Source organism: Hypoxylon fragiforme (genome assembly GCF_022984875.1).
Source record: "Hypoxylon fragiforme strain CBS 206.31 chromosome Unknown GGS25scaffold_5, whole genome shotgun sequence".
Classification (NCBI taxonomy): domain Eukaryota; kingdom Fungi; phylum Ascomycota; class Sordariomycetes; order Xylariales; family Hypoxylaceae; genus Hypoxylon; species Hypoxylon fragiforme.
The window spans coordinates 1,150,124-1,165,170 of NW_026054760.1; the positions used below are offsets into that span (position 1 = coordinate 1,150,124).

The following is a 15,047-nucleotide window of genomic DNA, read 5'->3' on the forward strand; positions in this document are numbered from 1 at the left end:
TATCGTACATATTATCAAACATACATAACTATGTAGGTTAACCTAGTTACTACACCATTAATCGTATTACATACATCACATCAATGATGTATATAGTTCTTTTTTTGTCATCAATAATCATCCATATAAGAAAAAAGCATTGAAAGCTAGGTGCATACATGTACTGCACCTATCAAGCTACATACCTACTAGGATAGATGGGTTAACTAAGAACAATAACCTTCAGGGCTACATGATGCAGGAACAAGTTCAGGTCTCAGGCACCTTACCTTACATTACATTACATTAACGTTAGTAGGTACGCTGTGCACTAACAAAATAAATCGGGTTGTTAGCCCACATAGTGACATTTGCACTCAAACAATCCACAGTCCACTCCGATGTCCTCCACTCCTCCATGATCAATGATACACTACCTACCCATTTTGCCTACCAACCCTTCCCAAAACTCGCTTACTCAGATAACATTCCATCTGGTTTCGCTTTCGCTTTCGCACCTAAGTCGAACATAAGTGCGGTTGTACCCAAAAACCTCATAGATCAACGAATCTATGCCCCAGAACTTGGCTCTGGTCGGGCTCCGGTCCTAGCTCGAATCTCATGAGTTTTAATAGATCGATATAAAAGACCGGCTTGACCCTCGATCCTTTTCTGTCTTGCAGATTTTTCTTGTCGTGTAAAGCTTACCTACCGTAGGTTGCTTAGTAAAATCCGGGTCTAGAAGTCTAGCCAGATGGAACATAATGAAGGTAAAGAAAAAGGGTAGGCCAATGCTACGGTACATGTAGCCCCAAGCGCTTGAAGTACCTATAGCTGTTTATGGACAAGCATTACTTGTGCCGCACTGGCTCACTGGCTCACTGGTTCCTCGAGCCACTCAATCCAAAATGGAGTTCCAGGTTTATCCATCCCCCAGTCGGAACCTTCAGTTGGGAACCACCAGTCGAAGTAAGGTCAGACCCAGCACCGCGGGTAATCAAAGACGCGGAACCAAAACCGGGTGCACACTTATCATTTATCGATCGAGGTACCTGTTTGCGATACATCCCATAGTACGGCCATTGTGTCGCACGATTTGTAAGCCGTCCTCATCGGACGTCGGTCTTCACACACATGTCACCCTTTCCTCTAGGCATGAATGACGCCGGTTCGCAAGAACACCGACCACGGGGACCGCGCTTGTATCACAAAAAGTCTCGCACCGGTTGTATGCGATGTAAGCAGAGACGAGTAAAGGTATATATATCTACTTAGCAGCAGCCTGACCAATTCGGCTATTCGCAATCATTCTCCTTCGTAGAACCTCAAGCTCTAACACCCCGCTCCAGTGTGACGAAGTTCGCCCTAGCTGCGGCTCATGTTCGAGGCATGCCGTCGAATGCGTGTACCCGGTTGCGACCCAATTGTCGACTGGCGTCGCAAGAGCCTCCTCGGCTACTCGAAATGATGGCGGGCCATCAATGTTTTCGACAAGTCCGATCAATACAGGAGGTTCGCCCGGTAACGAGAGCAAGCCAGTAGTGTCAGGGTCTTCACCGCACGGCTTAGAATTCTATCCCTCTCCTGGTTCATCTCATCCCACTCCTATAGATGATGGGGCAGATCCCGAGATCGATATACCTGAAGGGCCGTGGCGTCGAATATGGGAACTTCGCTTGCTACACAATTACCAAACCATGGCACAGCCATTCCCTGGTCAGAACAACCCGGAGCTCGCGCGCATATGGGAGTACGATATTCCAGATCTAGCCATGCGTATGGCCCACGAACACAATCGGTGTAGTCTTCTCTACATAACGTTAGCTAATTCAGCCCTACATCTTTGGGCGCGGACCACGGACAAGCGAGAGCGGGATGATCTCATGAAATTGCAACAAACCTATCAGGTCATGTGCATGAAAGGACAACGGCGCGACCTTGAAGAGTTAACCCAGGGGATCATACATAACGCGGACTATATCTGTTTCACTAGCCTCCGAATATTGGCCCATTCTATAGCTTTAGTCCAGACACTATCGGTGGACCCGTGGGAGGCGCCTGTGCAGTGGTTACATATGGGTCGCGGTGCCGGTGAAGTGATAGCGACGGCGAGCGGGCTGCTAAGCAACGAGAACAAGCCGACTTCTTATCTAAACGTTATGAGCAACTCAAACATTCGGAACCCACAAGAGTTTCTCAGCTGTGACCATAGCTCGTTGGACTGGCTACTGGAATATCCTGGTAGCCCGATGTCGATGGCAGCACAAGACGACTACGAATTGCACGACGAAGAAGCCAGGTCGGTGTACGACAAAGCACTTTCATACATATGTAATGTGCAGAGATCGATAGACATGGGCGAGACGGACGCTACTGTGGCTAGAAGATTGGCCGCGTTCTCGATTGTGATGCCGAGGGAGTTTACTCGATTCATAGAAGAGAGGAGACCGAGAGCTATGGTGGTATTGGCGCATTTCATGTCGTTGTGGATTGATTACGAGCATATATGGCTAATCGGCAAAGCTGGAGAATGGCAAATCAGGGGAGTCTATAAGGCTTTGCCTATAGAATGGAGTTACAAGCTTGATGGCCTCTTTTCGAAGTTCAAACAGCCAGAAGCCGGCAGGTAATACCTAATACGACTGTGTGGTTGATAATCAGTCTGAAAAAAAGAAACACCCCTTCCCTACCCCAGCACATAACGATACATGAACATAAAAAAAAGCTATTATATCACAATATATATATTCTCTCATGCCATTGGATTCGAACACGATTCCAATTGTGTTTTTTTTTTCTCTCTATTATTATGGTGTTCATTATTTGTAATTACGAGACTACCTCTCCGGAGACGGTTGCTCATACTGCTTCTAAGAGGGTCAATGTATATAACGCACCTAGGTATAAGGGAATTCTTTTATACTACGTTGGACACCTATCTACCCAGTAGATATCTAGTCTTATACTTGGTGATACTCGTGGGCACACTATTCACGGTTGTAGGTTACATACTGTTGTAGGTTGATATAGAAATTGGTGATTTTAAGGTTCTTTGAGACAGAACGGGCCGTACCTAACAGCACTGAAAAAGCGGCTTTAAGCCCCACCGACAGGCGGGCAACTCTAAAGTTTAAATATTATTGGGCCTGTGTTAACTGTTGTACGTAAGACCTCGAGCTTACATAGCTCCCTACCTAGTATTAAGCAAACCTTGAGCAAACCACTTCCTTGTCGCATAACCAACCAATCACCCAATTATCGCCATTCTCTCGACAGCACAACGTTTGAAAATGGTCAGTTTATACAATCGGTTCTTATTTTTTTTATTTTTTTATTTTTTATTTTTTTATTTTTTATTTTTTTAGAAACAGCCGGGAAATGAAAAGAGAAATGGTGGCGGCTATGGCACTATAGCTAACATGACGCAGGCACCCAAACGCAAAGCCGCCGCCGACGCCACGGCGCCGAAGGAGCGGCAGTCGAAGCTGGCGAAGGAGCACAACATCTCGGCGCGCGAGGAGCGCGAGATCAAGGAGTCGTTCGCGCTGTTCGCGGAGCCCATGGAGGGCGAGAAGGAGGGCGTCATACCGACCAGGGATGTGAGGAGGGCTATGGTGTGCGTCTTTCCTTCCTTCCTCTTTCTTCCCATCCCCTCCCCTCCTTCCCGAACTCACTTGCTTTTCCTTTACCTACCTACCTATATACGTACCAGCTAACTCGATGACAAACAGCGCCCTCGGCCTCCCCCCAAGCAAACGCGAGCTCCAGGAATTCCTCGAGATCCTCGACCCCGACGAGGAGGGGTACGCGTCCTACGAGCCCTTCGTCGCCATCTGCGCCCTGAAGCTGCACGCGCGCCCGGACACCGGCGGGCCCGCGCCCGACGAAGTCGACGAGGCGTTTCGGTTGTTCACGGGCGGTGGTGGCGGTATTGGTGGAGGGAGTGGTGGTGGTGGTGGTGGTGGTGGTGCAACGCTGACGCTGGCGCATCTGAAACGCGTCGCCATGACGCTCAAGCAGGATGTTGACGAGCAGCTGCTCAAGGACATGATTCTCGAGGCGAATGGTGGCGCTGGGGTCGGGAAGGGGGTCGGTAGGGCGGAGTTCGAGGAGGTTATGCGGAGGGCGGGGGCTTGGAAGTGATGGGAAAGGAAGGGAAGCGGAACTGGTTGGATTATTGTACGAATATGCGTATATGCATGCCTACCTGCCTTACAAATAATTTCCTCGCTGAAGTAGGGAGCTGAGGTTTCGGCGGATGTGGGTTGATGTGGAATGTGTCTCCTTATATGGGATTCCAGGGAGCTGGCTCCAGGAGGGAGATCAGGAAAAAAACAGAAAGAAGGAGAGGAAAGGTTGGATATCAGACACACAAGTTGAACAACCCACGTGATATCAATACTAGGTACTGGCTATCCTAGGTAAGTATACCCGTCCTCGTACCCTCCCTAGGAATTTCCCGTCTAACAAGCCTTACAGACAGACTGACACGATGGGTAACCTTAGTATACAACATGTCCTACAGATCTTTGCGGCCCGAGAGGTCAGCATCACCTCCGCTCACGCCCCCTCGCTATCACCTCTTATAGCGTTTTGGGTCAACGAGCATACCTCTCTTACGAACAATGTCTAATACCGAAGCTAGCATCCTAGAGACTCAGGACTTAATAGTTAGGTATCATAGAGATTACGGGTTCTAGGATCGCCAAAGGGTTGAGGTTTTGGGGGGCACCTATTTAGGTATGTATGCTTGCATACTTATGCCAGCGCCAATGCGTTGTGGACGTTTAGTTAAGAGCGATATACCTTTCCCCTTAAATCCATACCCTCCATTTGTGTCTACTCAGCTAGACACACTTATAGCAAATGCAGATCACCTAGTTATTTATAGATAGTCTTATACTTGGATACATTACCATTCCGAAATTTACGTCGATAGACAATGCCTACGTAAAAAGTCACGTTGCGAGGTAGGCAAGCACCTGATAGTCAATGGCTCATCATAGTTTCAATCTCCAAAAAGTTCATTGCTCATATATAATAAATGTATTGTCCTCTAGGAGCGTAGTAAATATATTGATGATCCATTTGCAAACGCCAGAAAAATGCAGTCTTCCCCACCTCGTACGGTTGAGTTTGGTTTAGTTTCTATATTCGACCGAACCTTGTAAAGGGGAATGAGACGAAATTCAGCCGATACGGAAAGCTAAAAGCAAGATCCATCGAAACTTTCATCCGATGATGCATCACTAGATGTTTGCCATGAATAGGGTCCGATTTCAAGGTAAGTAGATCGGTAGGGAAGTAGATGGCCAGAGAAAATGTTGGGTCAGGATTCGATCAGATGCCAACTAGTCTGAGCTTTCCCAATATAGTGGTGTTTGCCGAGTAACCTAGGTTGTCTTACTCGGCCGGTGCAGGCTTGGCATTCTCATTTTGTTTGTTTGCCGCAGCAATGGCTTCCTCGGCGCGCTTGCGGGAGTCGATGACGGCTTTGAGCTCCGGGGGCGGGTTGAAGCCAGGGTGGTCGGAGTGCTTCTTGTAGAAGTAGTTGTCGGGCTTGGGGCGGAGCTCGGCAGGGAGGTCTTCGAGAACGGCCTCGAGAATGGCATCGATGGACTTGGACTTGGAGGCATCGCGGTGCCAGACGGAGATGAGGTGGGAGTTGAAACGGACGGAGAGGCCGACACCGCAGATGGTGTCGCCTTCTTCGAGCACATCCTGTAGCTTCTCGCCGATGGCCATGAGCTGTACGCGTGTCCAGAAGTCTGGGCCCGCGCTCTTAGGCACTCGGAACGTCCAGCTTCCGCCCAACACGTTACGGCGGTCCTCCCAGATGGGCTTGAAACCACTCTTGAACAGATAAATAGACTCGCGCATCTTGATTTGGTCGACGGGAGTGTTATTGTTATATCGCCAAAAGTCCTGGACCGATTCGATTTGCGTGCCTAGCTGCTCCAGTGATACTTGGTAGCTGTCATCGTCCTCTTTCTTTGGCTCCTTGGCTTGTCTATGGTGAAAGGTTAAAGGTTAATAGGAGAAGCGCGAATTAGAAGACAGGTAGCTGGGTAATTTACCTGTCAAAGTACACGTTCCAGTAGTGCTGAGTGGGCAAGGGCCGCATGGTCTTGAATAGGTTGCGTTTCGCATCGTCACGTTGTTCAGCGGGCGAGCTGACATTTGGCGAGTTGGGATCGGTGGTCTGTGAAAGGGAGGAGAGCCCCCTGGTGAACAAGGTCGGTCGCGCAGCCATATTTAAATAAGATTCGATTTGCCTGGTCTTGACGTGTTAACTGCTTGTAAGTTTCTAAATTGTATATATCTCAAGTAAGATGTAATATGTAATAAGTAAATAGGTAAATAGATAGATAGATAGATAGATAGATAGATGCAGGAGGGGTTGGAAATGGTTTAATGGTGGGGTTCAATTCAACGTGGTTGCCAAGAAATCAAGACACCATTGCAGCGTTCCTGGCATTCAACGATATGTTGGATAGCTGTGTAACCCACGTTCTCACAGGGGAAAAAGTAAAAAAAAGGGGGGGCGAAGGGGTAATTGCATTAGTCAACTTACAGCACGGTTGGGGTAAGTTTATGCAGCTGGAGACCTTAAATACTATGTACCCAGGTGGTATTCAATGTATGTACTGGTATATGTACTGGTATGAGGTAGTCCTACATGTATGTACAAATAATATTGAGGAAACGCAAGAGAAGACAAAGAAGCATACTACTTATTCTCCTCAAGACCAACACAATTAATAAATACCCCTTTCAAAGAGGCTTAGCTATGATAGTAATTCAAGTTCAGGAGGTTGCTGACGCGAGGCTCTGAAACAGGCACGGCTTAGTTTCAAGAATCGCTGTATCAACATATTTCTTAACCCATCCATCCATCCATCCATCCATCCATCCATCCATCCATCTATACTATACTTGTTATTATCTGACCTCGTTAGCACCTACCAGATACATGTACCTCTTGGGCATGTACATACGACATAGGTACCTAGTATTCTAAGTGGACAAGTTCCACGATAATTCATTTCCGCTGTCACAAAGATAAAAGGCCAATGGTTCCGTGTCAATGCTGAACAGGTACCTGTAGGTGGCGAGGTACCCCCGGTTAATTAATTCAGCTGAATTATAGCGCTAACGGGTGCTAAAAGGTGCTAAAATCCCAACCTTAACTCTCTCCTGTTTCTATAGTGGGGCTCAGCCTCAACTTGTCTAAGTTGGAAACGTCAAGCATTTCAGTCCTAACCCAACGTCATCCGATACTGCTTTTTATAAGTTGTAGAAATGCTGTTTGTTCATCTGGATACGATGCGTCTCGTCCCAACTAGACTATACCTATGTACAATATGTACAACTTTTCAGATGCCTCTTAGTATGAGTAGAAAAATGTGGCATATACCAACAGCGCCCATCATCTCGGCTACATTATGTAAGGTTCAAGGTTAGGTACATATGTACCTAAGCAGCTAACAATATAGCTATGTTACCTAGGTATAAATAGTGAACTTCGTAGTTGCCATATTCGTGGGCAGGCCTGGGGGGGACCCCCTTAAGAACATTGTGTTCACCTAGCAACATGCGGAGGTCTTCAAGGTCTCCGGAGTCATCGTCAGGTGCTCCAGCAACCTCACTAATCCAAGGCAAGGCGTTACATGTGCTGGGAGGCACGAACGTGTCAGCAAGAGACGCATTTATATATATATATGCAGAGGCTAAGTATCAAAAGTGTCAGTACTTAGCCAAGCTCAGAAACTCAGCAAAGAAAGTACCTACTTATGGACAAGATCATAAGTAAACTTCACATCGAGAAGGCAGAGAGTCCACCTACTCCCCACTTACAGACTGTATCCGAAGCAAATCCCTAGTATGTCGAGATGCACTATCTTACACAGGCCGCAAACCTACCCGCCGTTTAAGTATCTTATGTAAAATGGTAAACTGACCTTTACCATCCTGGTAGAGGTGTATATGTTAATAGCAAAGGGCAATACCATGAGCCCAGGCCATTTCCACCTCCTTTCCTCGGTCACTTAAATACGAGGGGACCGGAAATGAAAATCTACTTGTACATACATTACGATAAAGGGAATTCGGTAGTTGGCTTAAGGTTAGATCTTAGACTTGGAACCTGGTTGTTTTAGATGCCTAGGTAGACATATAACATACTAGGTACATATCACATTCATATTACATGCTATTCGAATTTTTTTGAATTGGTTTCGTTGATCTTCTTAGTTATGGTAAAGATACAAAGCGTAGAGTTTGGGTTGTTTTTGACAGACTATCAGTCCGCCATTGCAGTAACTATTCGTCATCTTCACTAGGCCATGTTTGTTCTCGGGGTCGGCTCCATTTGAGTGACCTCAACAAGAGACCTTTTTCATCACCTGGACCGAGTAGGTAGTCGAGCACCTTATGGCGGATTCGCCGAGATGATGGTCCACCACTATCTTCTTTCCCTCCCCCCACCCTCGCAGGCCACCGAGTGGTCCCTTTATAGAATCGATGGAACCAAAGAGGAACCCCAAAGAAACCGAGAACGACCATGACGGATACCAATTAGTGTCCTAAATGCTACACTCCCACATCCCAATGAACCAGTTCCGGAACTCCCCAGACTAAAGAAATGGAAAGTACGAGTTTTCGAAAACTGCCGAAGCAACTCACTCGATGACATGGATAGGTAGGTAGGTTACTAGGGAGAAAGGGGAGTGTGGTTTGCCAAAGTCGATATTCAGCACCCTCGACACCGCGAACAACCACCACAATGCAGGCCAATACTATACAGGTGCTCATGAGAACCGCCAACGGTTTTCATGATGTTTCACCGCACCCAGTTGACCAAATATGGGATGAGGCGTTCGAGAGCGAATTGTAAAAAAAAGAAAAGAAAAGAAAAGGGAACCGCGTTTCGTAAGAATCCGATCGAGGGCGGTGATAGTAACAAAGGAGAACCGTAATGCTGAGTAAAACCAATGGTATCAAAGCGCGGACGCCATGTTCGTGCTATGCTTGCTTTCGCCATGCAATGCAACTCATGAATGAAGTTGATCAAGTAGACATTATGCTGAAAACGCCGGGCCAAATGAGATGACGGAGACAGGACGGAGGGGGAGAATATCGGACAATAACCGTGGTCATTGTGAAGCAGCGACACACCAATGACGATGGAATGCCCACGCACTTTTCTGACACTCTTTGCTGCAGTACTTCGTTCGGCGGCACCGGCGGCACTTAGCGAATTGTCGCGTGAACTCCTCCCATTTACCACACTGGTAGTATGCGCATTGCCGAATGCCACCCCGCGTATCATCCTTGCGGCAGAGATTGCGCATCACAACCCCAGCCCAGTATTGCATATCGTTGCTGTGATATCGCACCGTAAACTTCTCAACCAGAGGGAAAATGTTGAAATCGTTGGGTAAAAGGTACTCTTCCTCATACTCTTGCGGACCTAAAGATTCCAGTGTCACATGGTCTCCGTCAAGCAGTTGCAGCTCCTTGCCTATCTGAAGCCGTGGCACCACGTGGCTCTTCTGGAAGTATGACCTGAGATTGCAGTATTTGGACACATATGCCAGCAATTGAAGAGACATCAGAACGTCCTCTTCTCTAGGCATTGCCGCCAACATTTGTGGGTTGGGGGGCAGTGGCCTGTCCAGAAGGTAGCGAGGAACACTGGCGTGGTTTGGTAGAGATGGCTGAGGCGTAGGCACGATGGGGCGATTGGGAGAAAGGCCTAAAGTTGGTCCTGGGGCTGGAGCGTTATTTGGCAGACTGCCATCCATTGGGGTTCGATGTGTTATATTGAATGTCCCCGCATCGGGAATCTCGGAGACAGTCGGTGTTGTCAGGTCGAGCGCTGAGCCAGCTAGAGTGCTGTCACCTTCCTCCATGGCGATATCCTGAAAGTTAACCGTAGGTGGAATCTCAGTGGTGCCAGACATTTCAGCGTCCTGGGACTCATCAGATTGAACGCTATCAGTTGCGTTCAAATCATCCGTATCCGTAGTCGAGTTCTGGTGACGTATGGAAGGACGCCGTCTAGGTCGACTATTTGGTGCCAAGACCGAGGTAGGCCGAAGTGTTGGTGAGCGTAGCTGTGGCGGAGGTAAAGGCGTAGTAGGCGATGTGGGTTGCGACGGAAGGCCGGGATGGAAGACCGGAACCATGGACGGGAGTCGGTCGATGTCTCGAACGGGGCGGATGAAGCCGTCCACTGCCTCCATGGTAGGAACCGCACTCGCCAAGGGCTGGATCTGCCGCGATGGAGAGACGATGTTCTGACGATTCTCATGCCTGTGGTGATGATGATGATGATGGTGGTGGTGATGGTGGTGACGATGACTGGGGAAAGCTTGGCGATCAGGTGGTGACGAAACGGCGAACGGTGGGATAGCCGGTACAGGTTCGGTATTACTTTGCTCAGCCGCTGCCGATGTGCTTGCGAAGGAAGCAGCCGAGACATCAATGGAGGGCGGCGGAGCCTGGCGGCGGAAAGCCCGCTGCTCTAGGTCTATACGACTAGGTCGATTGGTAAATGATGACTTGAATGGAGGATCTCTATGACTGTGACTCCGATGACGATGGTGGTGGTCAGCAATTTGTTTCAGCTTCGCCTCCTCTGCCTTTTCGCGGCATTTATCGATAACTTTGATGTAATTGTCGAGGATGGTTGCGATGACAGGAACCATATCAGCTTCGACGACTCGAGTCCTCACGTTTTCGGTCCCGCGAACTCCTATGTTCACCACACATTGGAAAGCAAGATTCCATTTCCACATGTCCATCATATCCTTACTTCGTCCCTGTTTCAAAATGCAGACCAGTCTCTCGATGCCGCCATCGACCGTCAAAATATCGCGAATGCGGGCTGACGAGGTGGTGAGGTAGGCGAGGTGATTAAGAGAGTTGATTAAAGGAAGAGTTGATGTACAGTCGAGTGCCCGGCGATCATATAAGGCAGTGGTGATGCCCACCGATGCCTTATTGACATTAGGGATGCTAAAGTTGACTTCCCTCATCTTGGCTGGTATAAAAGCCAAGAAGGGATCAATGTCGATGCCGAAAGTCGAAAGTCGATGTCGATGTCGATGTCGATGGTAGAATCGAGGAGTGTGGGTTGGAGTACTTGGATGATACGGAACCGGCTATAGGAGATACCTATAGTTGGGCGGACTAGAGCGACTTGTTTCGTCCTAATGTAATGTAATGTATTCTCTGGTCTCTGTCGACGAAATGTAGATAACCCGATAAACTCGTTCAATGAATTGAAAATAAACGCGTTGAAGTTAATTCAGAAACTCAATGCAAGGATGCGGGTGCTCGGTTTTTTTATAGTTGCAGCAACGGAAACTGATGTCCTTGAAAAGAAAAATGTGTAATAAGTAAGGAAACCCAGGTCTATTCTCGGCGCAGTTTGCCAACTAAATTGACAATGATAGAGCTTTTGGAAGTTTGTGGGATGGGATGGTTATTTTCTGCCTCTTCAACTATTGTTCAACTATTGAAATAGTATACCGGTCGAAAATCTTGGTAGAGGTTGTCGCGGTTTGAAGGGAATGATGGGGGAGAATAGGATTAATTGTATATGAGTGTGAATCCGAACATTCGATCGTGACTCGGCTGGCGAATTTGCCCAAATGCCTCAGACCGCTTCCCTTTAATGGGTATATCGATTCCCTCGAAGGATGAATGGGAATAATCTAAGTAAAATGGAGGCCCGAATCTCCAGCGCGACGGACTCTATGGATTGAAGGGCGTCTCCATCCAGATTGATAGATTAGAAGAAGAAGAAGCAGAATATGATGGAAGAAGGGAAGGGAATCGTTGCACTGATAGGAAAGAGAAGGTATTCGAGTCGTTTCGGGGGTGGTGAGATGGTTGGTGTATCGGAGGGAAAAAAGATGACTTATTCTCGACTAGGGGGGTGTGGGAGAAAATCAGAGTAGTAGGTAGCAATTAGCAATAGGTAGGTGTTGTACAATACCAGCAATACCAGACCTTACTATGTAAGATGGGTAGATGGGTAGTTAGATGGGTTGATGGGAAGAAAGGAAAGTGGTTCCGTCCCGGGTACAAGGTGTGTTACGAAAAGAGGCGAATAGGCCACCCGAGGGTTAGGGGTTCACCCACTCTGATTCTCTCACTTCTGCCACTCTGCTACTTTGCGCCTGCCAGGGTTAATTAGGGCCAAGCTATGGTCAACTTTTTTTTTTTTTTGAACTAGGGGATCTCACGACTGTGCGGGCACGCTAAGACTCCAGTACTCTTACGAATCGCTATTAGGATTTGTTAGGGTAGCCTGTCCTGGCCCACTGTTGCCCACCGTTGTCCACTATCGCCCACTGACATGGACTGGGCAACTGGGGATTATTACAGCATTGGATATGTATTGTATTGTACCTAGGCAGTTAATTATAGCGCTTAGTAGGTACCTATTGTTTGACTTGCATTGATGTGCATGTGTTCCTACTATAATCAGATTCAATGTTCACACATTCAAATCTTTAGCAGAATATACATATGTATTAGCGATGCCTACCTACATTGAGAGCATGTATGTAACAAGTTTTTCTTTTCTTTTTTTGGTTCAATGTTCTTCTTTACCAACGAGCTGGGCCCAGACTCGAAGAACAATGCGGCAGATCCGACAAATGACATAATGCCATACACCTTTCGAAAAATTCCAATCCATAGTTATTAACAAGCTACATTTTTTGATTGGTTACTAACCTGATTTCTGATTCACTTCAAGTATTGTCCTGTTACCTGTACCAATTTCTATTGAAGTTCAGAATCCTTTGTTTTGAATACTGCTTAGATACTTCCTTACGGTTGCATGTATGAATTATATTGTTGTACTTTTTACGGTGTACGATAGTTACCTCTCAGCCTATTACTACATGTGTATCGTGTGCAGGTCCCTGTAACTAAAGTGAGGTACATAAATGCAAAATTGAATTTCAATTCAGGCAACCAGATCCACTAAAGCGGGAGTACTAGTAAACTCTACCCTTTGTATTAAATTATGGTAGGGACTTTGCCTACCTGTCTACCTGCCTACAGGTCCTGCCTACCTGCCTAGGCCCTAGGGTATATTACACATCACACGTGTGATATGTAGTTAGCTCTACTAATGTTGCTTTGACTAACTTCTTATTTTCATGTTATTTTTAGGTGGCCACGTTATGGAACAGCGGAAGACGAAATGATAGACGGGAGAACTAATAGTATAAACTCTATCACTTTTCTTTGTGACTATTCAGAGATCGTTGAAGTATGATATTTGCTTAAATATTGATCGCGTGGCAGTGGATCTGTTGCTACGTAGGGTAAATAATACCTAACTGTTAATATAACTATAGGTATGTACTTAATAACACAGATGAATGTCTAGTTCTAGTAATTGTCGTCGGAAACCGCCATCAAAATAGCGCCGCTTAGAAAGCTCATGTCAGTTCTTGCTTTTTTTTTACTTTGGCAAATGGCCTTCGAGACATCTATTATAACGTTCTTACTAGAGCATCGAATATCGTGATAAGTGGTCTGTCCCTAATCATGCTGTCGTGGCATGAGTCTCGCACTCGAATATCGATGGTTTCTGAGAGCTTACACCAGCGTCTATGGTCACGTTGTGCACAACTCGCCCCTGGGAGTAGCAATAAGCTATGTACTTCGTAGCTCATCCGGAGACATACAAGCTTAGTTGCGATTAATAAACATCTGAACGACATGCACCATCTAGGATTGAAAGATCTCTCTCGTCCTGCAAGATATACTATATGTATGCACTATCTAGCTCCCTACCTGGCAGCCCTAGGTAGGTAAGGTGCATATGGTGAACTGGTGAATAGGAGACGTAAGGAGCTTGGGCCTATCGCTCTCCGATAACTTATCCCCGCTTCGGGGGACCCCTTGACGAACTAGACCGGAAGACAAGACACGGCCGAGAAAGGAGGCAGGGAGCTGGAGGTTGGCAATCCTTCCGTTGGGTTCACATCGTGGACACCCTAGTCAATATTGGGTAGGAATACACGTTAAGTTGCTCTGTCTGTGTGTTCTGTTATGAATCCGTGCCCGTACTGGCGGGTCCGTCGGTTCTTTTCCACCGGCGATCTTCGAATTAGTTATAGTATATAGTATACCGTAGTTTGATATATTAATATTTAGTCTTCCGTGATATTGATCTTGAAAGACTTTACTTCATAATATAATCACATCCTCCGTAGACGGCGTTCCGATCACTGTTGGGCCGAGGTGTGTGAGCTTCAAAGTAGGGCTTGGCTTCCCCCCCCGCGCCTGGCTCATCAAACCAAGGATCTTCCCTTTTCTTACCGTTTTGTCTATGGTCTGCATGGCATGATTTTCAAGTACGCTTCCAATCAGGGTAACGGAGATGTGGTCATGGCCAGTGAGATCTAAATGTTCAAACGGTTTTTGCCTCTCAGATATCAAGTCGCATCTCAGTTGCAGATAAATTTACCTGTCAGATTTCTCACTTAGGAGTGAATCCAGTGGTCAAAGGGTCGGAGACTAAATCAGTACACTTGAGCGGTGGAGGTCGGGAAGGCGAAAAGAAGAGAAAATCTAGAGCGCATAGGGTTGCATTGCAATGCACACACTACTGTATGCGCGTTGAATCGCGTCACGAATTGGTCCTTGGCTGGGACTGAATGGTTGATTTGATTCCAGCAATTGACCCAAAGAATCGGAGCTTCCGTTTCGAAGACGTGGAGAATCACAAATTTTCTTTGATCTACTTGGGAGGAACTGGATCTCGAACTTCGCCATTCTGCCTAGTAGCCTAAGGTTAGTTAACCTTCTCCATGATTCACATGATTCAGGACTCCCTTACATAATATACATATGTATATTTCAAGGGGGGGAATCATATAGAATTCGGTACCTGCATGCCGGAGATGGCCTTGTAAGTTGTGGATAAAGTAATTTATTCAACCTGATGTATTTTAGTATGCATGTAGGAGACGGCGGGAGCTGGCGAGGCGGCATCTCCAATTTCACTTTTACTGTAATAAAAATTGCCGAAA

General features: G+C 46.8%; 5 protein-coding genes across 5 annotated transcripts; 2 read left to right on the plus strand and 3 right to left on the minus strand.

The window, feature by feature from the left end:
* Positions 1–859: 859 nt before the first annotated feature.
* GGS25DRAFT_273384 (uncharacterized protein) lies at positions 860–2,788 on the plus strand. The gene is made up of 2 exons (XM_049257403.1): positions 860–1,236; positions 1,329–2,788. Exons 1-2 carry the CDS (start codon positions 1,114–1,116, stop codon positions 2,607–2,609), a joined length of 1,404 nt encoding a protein of 467 aa, XP_049116525.1. The 5' UTR covers positions 860–1,113; the 3' UTR covers positions 2,610–2,788.
* Positions 2,789–3,398: 610 nt separating this feature from the next.
* Positions 3,399–4,122, plus strand: GGS25DRAFT_521555 (calmodulin; the record flags this gene model as incomplete). Its single annotated transcript, XM_049264081.1, has 2 exons — positions 3,399–3,595; positions 3,711–4,122. The coding sequence occupies 2 exons, from the start codon at positions 3,399–3,401 to the stop codon at positions 4,120–4,122; spliced, it is 609 nt and encodes a 202-aa protein (XP_049116526.1).
* An 855-nt stretch (positions 4,123–4,977) lies between these two features.
* On the minus strand, positions 4,978–6,369 carry GGS25DRAFT_489991 (translation initiation factor eIF4e). Its single transcript, XM_049260952.1, has 2 exons — positions 6,057–6,369; positions 4,978–5,989 (listed from the first exon to the last, which is right to left on the minus strand). The coding sequence occupies exons 1-2, from the start codon at positions 6,230–6,232 to the stop codon at positions 5,383–5,385; spliced, it is 783 nt and encodes a 260-aa protein (XP_049116527.1). The 5' UTR covers positions 6,233–6,369; the 3' UTR covers positions 4,978–5,382.
* Positions 6,370–8,839: 2,470 nt separating this feature from the next.
* On the minus strand, positions 8,840–11,517 carry GGS25DRAFT_273436 (MYND finger protein). Its single transcript, XM_049257404.1, has one exon. The coding sequence runs from the start codon at positions 11,019–11,021 to the stop codon at positions 9,135–9,137; it is 1,887 nt and encodes a 628-aa protein (XP_049116528.1). The 5' UTR covers positions 11,022–11,517; the 3' UTR covers positions 8,840–9,134.
* A 1,771-nt stretch (positions 11,518–13,288) lies between these two features.
* GGS25DRAFT_489994 (uncharacterized protein) lies at positions 13,289–14,180 on the minus strand. Its single transcript, XM_049260953.1, has one exon. It carries the CDS (start codon positions 13,731–13,733, stop codon positions 13,503–13,505), a length of 231 nt encoding a protein of 76 aa, XP_049116529.1. The 5' UTR covers positions 13,734–14,180; the 3' UTR covers positions 13,289–13,502.
* Between the last annotated feature and the right edge of the window lie 867 nt (positions 14,181–15,047).